Raw genomic sequence first — 9,731 nt, forward strand, 5'->3', positions numbered from 1 at the left:
TATTAGAACCTTTTTTTCTACGAAAATAGTCTTTCAATATTTTTGATTTTGTCACCTTCCGGTATTTATACATTTCTTCTGCGTTGAATGACTTTATATTCCCATCGTTAACGAGATCTATTCCAGTAAGTTTTATAGATTTTCCCTGCTTCATCCCTATCCTTGCAAGTTTTTCCATTCCGAAGGTCATCCCGATATTGGTTCTAAATATTCCTACGTTTGCACCAAGAAACCCATTTCGATCTTGAATTTGTCATAAAACTTGAAGTCAACAATAAACTAAAAATGACTCACATTTCTCCTAATTCCCCCTCCCCACGGAATACCTTTACTTAGCATTGTTTAATATAATCAACAAATGGATGAGTGAAATTGCAAGCAAGGCAGGAGATATGCTGTCCCTTAAAAGATTACTACTACTACTAACAACAACAACAACAACAACAACAACTACCACCACCACCACCACCACCACCACCACTACTACTACTACTACTACTACTACTACTACTACTACTACTACTACTACTACTACTACAGCCATTCACTGAATTTAGACTTTTGTTTTGTTTTGTGGACTGTATGTGTGGCCAGCTCTCCCTTTTTGAAAGCCTATTTACAAGTCACAACACAGTTTGTTTTCAAATACGAGAAAATTGAACACTTTCCTTTCGTTGTTCATTGCTCGAAATGAATTTACGATTAATACCAAAGCTAACAAAACATCTTTATCGACTAAAATATGTGAATACAACTCTGTCACATCAAATATAAACTCACTAAAATGTAAAGATTTTGTACTTTGTTCTTGGTAAGTTTCTCAATTAATTGTTTCCAGATCAGCTAAGGAAAAAGAAGTTTGGCATTGAAACTCTGAACTTGCAGAATATTTGGCTGTTATTATCTCTACTCGAGTATTCCATAAGTGAGTTAGGCAACGATCGAACTATCACATCTTTTTAAGGTATAGTCCAGTTAGGACAACATTATTTAATCCGTTTTTTGTTAAGACGCTAAGATACTTTAATAATTTACAAGACCGAGATCAAAGTAAAAATATTCAAACAATTTATAGAAGCGTTTCAGTTGACAGCGTTTATTTTTCAGAGACAACAAACAGAACTTCTTCAGTTTCACTGAATATCATCAGATTTCGGTAAATTTTCGATGAAATAACTTTCGGTTTACGATTCCGTCAAAAAAGTATTTTCTTTCCATAGAAAACCGTAACAACAGAAGAAATATTGACGCTAAAATATGGGGACAGAGTCGAGCTGTAAATTACCGTGAAATACTACCATTTTGATACCATATCAAATGAATTGTAAAAAGTTATCTATTTGAGCTACTATATTTTTTAAAATCTGTCTTTTTACTTAGGTGTCGTCTGAGCGTGATTCAACATTTTTTCTTGATACTGGGATTTTAAAGTACTTAAACCATGGTGCTACCATCCCGCCGGAACATTACCGGTCATATTTGGAAAATATTTAAATTTATTTCACGAGAGCCAGAATAGACTACTGGACGAAATACCTTGCGGCATATAGTTACGACCCTTTAAGCTCCCTGTTCAAATTCAATCGTGGCTAACTTTACTTGTCATTCCCACCCCATCTCATAGTTAATGAAATGAAATCGAGTACCAGCATCGGTTTAATCGACTGCTTTCGGCCCCTCACTGTGTGACACTGAACCAATTTTGTAAATTCATATTATATCTTGGAATTTGGTTAGATTTGAAATTAATTCTAAAGATTCTTTGAATATTTTTGGTCTCCCATTTTTGGTTTATATTCTTCTTTAATATAAACATTTATTCTTTTGCGCTGTAAAGTTTCTATTATCGCATCACAGTTTCTCCTGTCCCAGAAGATGATATTTCCCCTCTAATCAGAACTTTTCCATGTTGTTCCACTTTGGTCGTTAGGTGTCGTCTCATAACTCCTTTCGTAAGAGTTCCTACATCTGCATTATCTATTATTAACGCAATTCTTTAATTGGTCCAATTATTTCTTAGATGTTAGGTTATTGGACTCAAGATTGTGGTTTCGATTCCTGTACCGTGCGATGCGTTGTGTTCTTGAGCAAAACACTTTATTTCATGTTTCTTCAGTTCGCTCAGCTGGCAAAAATGAGTCACCCTCCGATGGACCGGCGTCTCATCCAAGGGGAATACATAAACGCTAGAGAAACAGGGAAGCCGGCTCTGTGCTCCTTACAGAGTAACGCGGATTAACCCTTGCTCACATCTGCTCCAGTGAAATCCCTGCATCGTGTAACATAATCCCTGATATACAACAGTTTTGTTTCAATAATCTTATAATAAATGATTGGACGAACTGTATTTCCATTTACAATAATATTCAGTGAACATTACAGTAATTTTATTCTCAACATAGGTTTTTACAAAATAGCTTCATTTTCTGTTTAGAATGAGACAATTCATATAACTTAGTTTTCAAGAACAAAATAAAACATGTTTGATTGACTGCACAAACAGTAATAAACACGGAACGTTAACTACAAGAACACAAGAAAACATATAAGGTGGACATCAAAGACGGAATGAAACGTATAACTCAGACGGCAAGTATAAAGAAATATTACAGGAAGACTGTAAGTACAGCAATAATTATATAGGTGAGATTTCAAATACTTAGAAAAAGCATGACACTTAGGTTTCAAGATCTGAGGAAGGCATGAAAGTTTGATATTATTGACAGAGAAAGCGTATAATTTATATTTTCAAAGTTATGTAAAAAAAAAAATAGTAATAATGAAAGATTTTGGTTTTGAAAAACTACAGAAATTGTTCTTCGACAACTGGAGAAAGCATCTAAACTTTTAAAGATAAAAAAAAGCACCAAGCTTTTAATGGCAGAGTAAAAATATGGAAGTTATTTGTTAAAGATAGCTGAAAATGTACAGATTTTAACAATAGCGGAAATAAATAATCTAGTTTTTATTTGAATGAAACATTGCGAATTATTTGAAATATATTTACTTAGATACAAAGTTAAAAATGTATTGTTTGGCCATTAGAGATGATTACCGTTTATATTATGATCTGGAAAATTAAAAGTTGGGCCTTAATTAAGGTTATAATTTTTCGGACCATTAACTTCATCTTTAGAGATTAATATTAAAAAAGAAACAAAAAACAAAACAAATATTTAGATCTCCACAACGTTTTGTTCGGAGATCAAAGCGACCAAAACGTACTGTAGAAGTAGATATTAAAAATTGCTTTCATCTTTAAAGATGAAGTTATATTATATAACAAGAACTCATCTCAGAAATTTATACATTTAATTGAGCTTTGAAGTTAAAAGCCTAGCTGGTATTTTTGAATTTGTATGTGTGTTAAAAGAATAGAGTCTTATAATAAAAGTAGGCTTTGTAAGTGGATAGATAACTGTGTGTAAAGTGCAGTGGATATTTGTGTGGAGAAATATATAATATGGTTTCATAATGGATGAACAATCTGTAATGTGAAGTAAAAGTATGTAATAGAAAACGACGGATGTGATGTGTATTTTAGAGCTTCAGTGAATATAATTCGGGATAGAGGAAAGGATATTACGTAAACTTCATTTTTTTTCTAGCCATTTTGTACTTTGTGTAAATATTCTTTTGTATTGATTTCTCGTTTGATGTTAGTTTATCAGTCTTGCTAAGTGTCAACTAGATGTAGAACTGTGTCGCAAAGAATATTAATTGCACTTTAAAAGACGATACTCTCTTTGTCCTTATTTTACCATCTATTCCAGGTATCTTGTTGTCTGTAACCGCAGCAAATACAGGTTAATGAATTAAATAGGAACCAATATTAAGTTCAGGTTTCATTTTAATTCTGATACGGTTGACCTTAAGGTAGATTAAATTAGAATATACCAGCTGTGTTCAGCTAGCATCATTCAGCGTAACAGTATTCGGTAACGAACAGTTTCTTGTGCTCCTAAATACAATGTGTAGCTCAAAACAAAGATTCTTACTAACAAAATACGATGAAAGGAAATCATTTTATTCTAAATCTTGGAGGTAAACTTGATAGAGGAAAGTAGAAATTTGGCGCGGGAGAATTGCTAGTGCCATGACTATAGATCGAACCTGGATTATAACCAGTCAAATGTGTAAGTTATATCACCTTTTCGCATTCAAACAGGCATATACACCCATACTTGTACAGATACGCGCGCAAACACACAATATAGAATATATGTACATATTGTTCTAGCTGACAAAGCAAACTTAGGCTTAGATAAAGCCTTTGACGGATGCTTGGTCAATGGTTTTGTGATAAAAATAGTCTTCTGGTATTTACATTGTTCCTTCAAGAGAATAAAAGGAAATAAAAAAAAAACAACAAAATTCTGTCTCCAAACCTGAAAGTTTGGAACAGATTGGTGTCAATGGTCAGACGCTGTCAGCTGGTTGCCTCCTACCGAACATCCACGTCATGAAGAACTCTTGGCGCCAGACAGGCTTTAGGGGAGCTATATTTCAGGAGAATTATATCACTTAGCATTGCTTTCTTTGTATCTACCATTTTTCTCTGTGAATTGAACGATGTTGTCGTCATATCATGTTAAAGTCTTTACAACGTAGCTTTCCAATCCGAATGACTGCAATGAGGATAAGACAAAAACAACACAGTTTGTCCAATCTATAATGGCTCTTGATGTCTTAAATCATACCATTCAGTTTTTACACTTTTAAGGGTCAGTTACAACCCTTAGCTGTTTACCATTCTTCTCCTTTCACATTTAACACATATACATCTGCTTCCAAAGCTCAGTTAGTTTTTCTTAAAGTCTTATTTTTTCGGTTTTTACGGCTTTTTGTGCGTCTGCCGCGCTTTCGATGTCTTCTCGATTTTCTTGATGTCTTATACTTTATTTTATAATCAGATCTGTTCTCATTCGCATGATAACGTTTACAAGTGCAGCTTTTAACAACTTTAATGTTATAATATTTTATTTGTCCATCATTGCACAAAAGAGGTACTTCTTTCCGACGAATGCGTTCTTCAACACACCGCCATTCCAGAATTTTTGTTCGAGACCAATATTTAACATATTCTGCGTACCAAGGCAATTTATCTATCGGTAAACAATAACCAGTACATATCATTTCCATCACTGGCTTTATTGACGTACAAGATCCATCAGAAATATATTTCTTTGACCGCAGCTCCTTGCAGCCCATTTGAATATCATCTGAAAAGAGAGAAAAGAAATAATTGTAAACAAACTGGGTTTGTGTCAATTTCGTGACGGTTCTTATAACCAGTAAATGATAAATGAATTCGTTTATATCTGTATATATATATATATATTATATATATATATAATATATATATATATATATATATGTGTGTGTGTGTTGTGTGTGTGTGTGTGTGTGTGTGTGTATATGTGTGTGTGTGTGTGTGTGTGTGTGCATGTATGTGTGCGTGCGTGCGTGCATTCCTAGCTCTCCTGTCTGACCTCTCCTGTCCGGCCATTGCCATGATGACCGCTAGCTACTACAGCTTTTTAAAAATTCTCTCTGTTTATTTACTCACGTTCCTTTCTGGTTGAAGAGCGTAGGCTCGAAATGTAAAAGACTTTTTCACCTTCCCGAGCGTTAAATTAATACGCCTGTTTGTTGTTTACACACTTGTCTTCGTTTTTCGTTGTTTTGTAAATTCCAAGTATATATATATAGTTAAGCCAAACATGAAAACACAAAGAGAAAACACAACAACGCGAGGACGTGGAACAAATATAGTATTATTGGACGCTCAGGAAGGAAGGGAAGAAGGAGGGTTTAACGTTTCGAGCGGAGCTCTTCGTCAGAAACTCAGGAAAAGGAAAGATCCAGAGAAGGGAAGACGGAGGGAAAAATCGCCAACGGTACACACGCGGTCACATTGTATGTATATATATATATATATATATATTATATATATATATACAATATATACATACATAAATATATACATACATGCGCGCGCACACACACACATTCGTCTGCTTCCAAAGTTCAGTGTGTGTGTATAAGAGTGTATATATGTATATGTGCGTGTGTGTGAATACGTATTTGTGTATGTATGTATGTATGTATCTATATATTTATCGATCTAAATCTCTGTTGATTCAACAGAAGCAATAAATTACAGTACTCAATACAAACGTAGAGTATTCCTTAATACTTTAGAAACGAAAAGCTCCGACTCCCAGTACTCGCAGTTACTCTTCTCCGATCATCAGCTGGAAAACCGAGCTTGGTATTCTTTTGAAAATATATATTGTGTGAAAAGATTTTTGAAAAATATAGAAAAAGTTTGGAGAAAAAGCTTATCCTTATGTTCATCTGTTTGAAAACCTTTGTGAACGAGACGGGCGAAAACGGCTGCTTCAAGCTCACGCTTTTGATTTTCTTGTCTCGCTTTCGTGGTAATATTATTATAAACATCATAAACTCCAGGACAAGCGAAGAGTGTTGGAAATCGGATCCTTTCAATCCTCTATCCATATATGTATATTCATGGGCACACACACACACACACACACATACGTGCGGAACTGGTAAGGAATAATAGAGATGATTTAAAATACCAATGTTACAAAACCATCTTTAATTGAAAAAAAAAAGAAAAGAAAAGATTTTTATGAAATTAAGCACGAAATAAGATACAACAAAGCATGTTGAGCAGGACACGTGTTTGACGAGTTTTTGTGATGTTGAGTATCTGTATTCGCTAGTAAAGACACTCATTCATTGTGAAATCCATTATCTGTAGCAATTTTGAGGGCTTTTGTTGCGCGCTGTGTATGTTTAGCGCGGTAGGTTGCAATAATGTTTCGTTGATATGCTTAGTTAACTGTGATTAGCGAATGCAGAGAGAGAAGACTTCTCATCTCTCTGTCATAGTTTGATGTGTATACGTGAGCAGCTTTAAGCCAATCAGTTGAGCTCTCTTTGGACGTCGTCTAGTCTGTTCGTGTGTCAGGAATAGCACCGTCCTAGATATGTGAACAAACAAAGAAATAAAAAAACTAATTTGTTTTGATATCATTACCAGGAAGCAGAGGCTTGAAACTGTTGCATCTGAATTTAGGTAAAAATGGCACAGGTAAAATGGCAAAACAAGCTTAATGGCACAATAAATTCGTAGTCCGTATTTTACCAGTTACATTCTTTACTTTATGCATACAGATACATACATACATATTTATATAAATATATAATTGGAATTTACAAAAAACAAAAGACGAAGACGTGTGTGTAAACAACAAATATGTATTAGTTTAACACTCAGGAAGGTGACAAAGTTTTTTTACATTTCGAGCCTACGCTCTTCAACATAAAGGAACACAAAAATAAACAGAGAGAGAGAGAGAGAGAGAGAGAGAGAGAGAGAGAGAGAGAGAGAGAGAGAGAAAATAAAAAGAATTAGTGGCTAGGAATCAATCATGGCGAATACCGGACAGAGGTGGTTAGACAGGAGAGCTAGGAAGAAGAGGAAATAATAAAGTAGTGGTGATCCCAAAACGAATGTGTGCGTGCGTACGTGAGAGCGTGTGGATAGGGGCTGGTGATCTTGACGTGTGTGTGTGCATGTGTAGGTGTGTGGATGATGGTGTGGGTGCTGGGAAGTGGTCAGAGAGAGAGAGAGGGTGAATGTATGTATATGTATGTCTGTCTCTGTCTCTGTCTCTGTCTCTGTCTCTCTCTCTCTCTCTCTCTATATATATATATATATATATATAGTATTATATAACGCTATACATACATATATCTAGGTATTTGAATGCAGGTTTGTGTATGTATATTTGCATGTGTGTATTTATATATATATATATATATATATATATATATATATATATATATATATTCTTTTATTTGTTTCAGTCATTGATAAAAAAATTACAGAATAAGCCCGTCGCATATATGTATATATAAATGGTGACTTTATTTTACTTCTTTTGACAGTAGAGTTTATTTCATTCAGTAAGCTTATTCTGTAATTTTTAACCTATTCTTTCACTTATGTCATTTCTATCTGTACCGTTTTTACCCGCGCCATTATTACCGTTCACCGCTGCAGCCGTTGCATGGACGTAGAGAAAAGGAAAAAGGCGACGAAAGAGCAAAACAAACAATTTATGGGAAAATGTTTAACTTATGTAATATATCATAAAATTGATTTATGAATATTTTTCACCGAAAATATTGAAAGATTGAAACCTTTTTAAATTCTTTGTTTTACAACATTGTAGTAAAGTAAATTATAATTAATTATATCGTAATACATTAAACTATATCAAGGTAATCATCCTTCCACCACCGCCCGACGTTTAAAATGAATAATATATATCCAGATATCAAGAATCGAGGGAATTTTGTGCTCATTCAGCCTGCTAGAAATAGAAGCTAAATATCCCACAAATCCCCCACCCTCGTCTTTAAAAGGAAGAACATACTGTATTATGTACGGATTCTGAATTCTGTGACAGGCTGTGTCTAAAAAGACAGGATGGTCTCTCTAAAATGTCCGTGATCAGAGATGTTTTTGAAGGGTTAAATAACAAGTGGGGAAATGTTGAGAAAAAGCCGTTTTTTAAAGACTTTACCTGGTTTCTCTGGTTGTTATTTCATTTGTACTTTACAAATGAGTTGGCATTTGAAATCAGCCTTTCAAATGCTCGTTTTTTTTTTTATCAGATTTCGACCAATACATTTTATTTTGATTTGTGTATTTCTTTGTTCCATTAAATTCTTAAACATATTTGATGATGAATCAATCATTATTGAATTTCTTAATACTTTGCCTGTGCTCCTGCCAACTCATTATATTCTGAGTTCGAATTCTGCCGAGCCCTTCAACCCTTTGGGATCGATAAAATAATATCAAGCAAGTACTGGAGTCGATGTAATCGGCTCCTCCACCCTGCCACCTAATATTAGCGGCCTCGGGCCAACAATATTTTGTCCATCTTTTTAAATCTTTTTAGAAAGAAATTGAATTTAAAAATCAAATTTATTTATTTGCTTACATTTTAATCAGACTTTGCTCCACCATCGACACACCACTCCCAACACTGATTTTCAGCTTTAGAACGAGTTCTCCAACGTTTTCAAGAATGGCGTTTAGTTCTTGGAGCTATTTTTGGGGTCTCTTTTATTGTCTCATATCAGTAACCTTTCGGGTGTGAATTTCCGCTTTGGGAACTAAAAAATTCGCAGATTTTTTATGATGTTTAATTTTTCTGTGATACAGAGGTTGCATATACTCCCTCATCACTTGTATTTGTTGGCCTTTGCTATGATGTTTTAGTTTTGTCTGGAGGTTGTCCACGTCCAAATATTTAGGGTTCCATACCATATTACACAAAGATGCTTTTCACCCCTCGTCAGTGAAACTATTAATGTTGAAGTCTTGGAATAATTAGGTCTAATCAAAAATGGATGCGATTGCCAGATTCCTCAATGCTTGACCACTTGTGAATTTTCTTTTTTACACACGAAACCATTTGTAGCATGCTTGACCCCCAAATAAAGAATATTTATCCACCAAATGCGTCGTTGAGCATTTATTCTCACTTTTCGATACCATTGAAATGAGTTCAAAATTTCTTAGTCTAACTTGGATAAAGCGCCCTCTTAACAACACAGAAGCTGCAAATCGAACACCACTGTTTGCTACGTCTGAGTTAGATGTTCGAAAAATATACATTTTG

General features: G+C 34.4%; 1 protein-coding gene across 1 annotated transcript in view; it reads right to left on the bottom strand.

Annotated features, from left to right (window-relative positions):
- Positions 1-2,347: 2,347 nt before the first annotated feature.
- LOC115220953 (sclerostin domain-containing protein 1-like) overlaps positions 2,348-9,731 on the bottom strand; it is a 174,383-nt gene continuing 166,999 nt past the window's right edge. The window contains exon 2 of the mRNA XM_029791163.2: positions 2,348-5,222. Coding sequence (XP_029647023.1) covers positions 4,798-5,222 — 425 coding nt within the window. The 3' untranslated portion in view covers positions 2,348-4,797. The remainder of the gene's footprint in view (positions 5,223-9,731) is intronic.

The sequence above is a fragment of the Octopus sinensis genome, linkage group LG17, assembly GCF_006345805.1.
Source record: "Octopus sinensis linkage group LG17, ASM634580v1, whole genome shotgun sequence".
Lineage (NCBI taxonomy): Eukaryota > Metazoa > Mollusca > Cephalopoda > Octopoda > Octopodidae > Octopus > Octopus sinensis.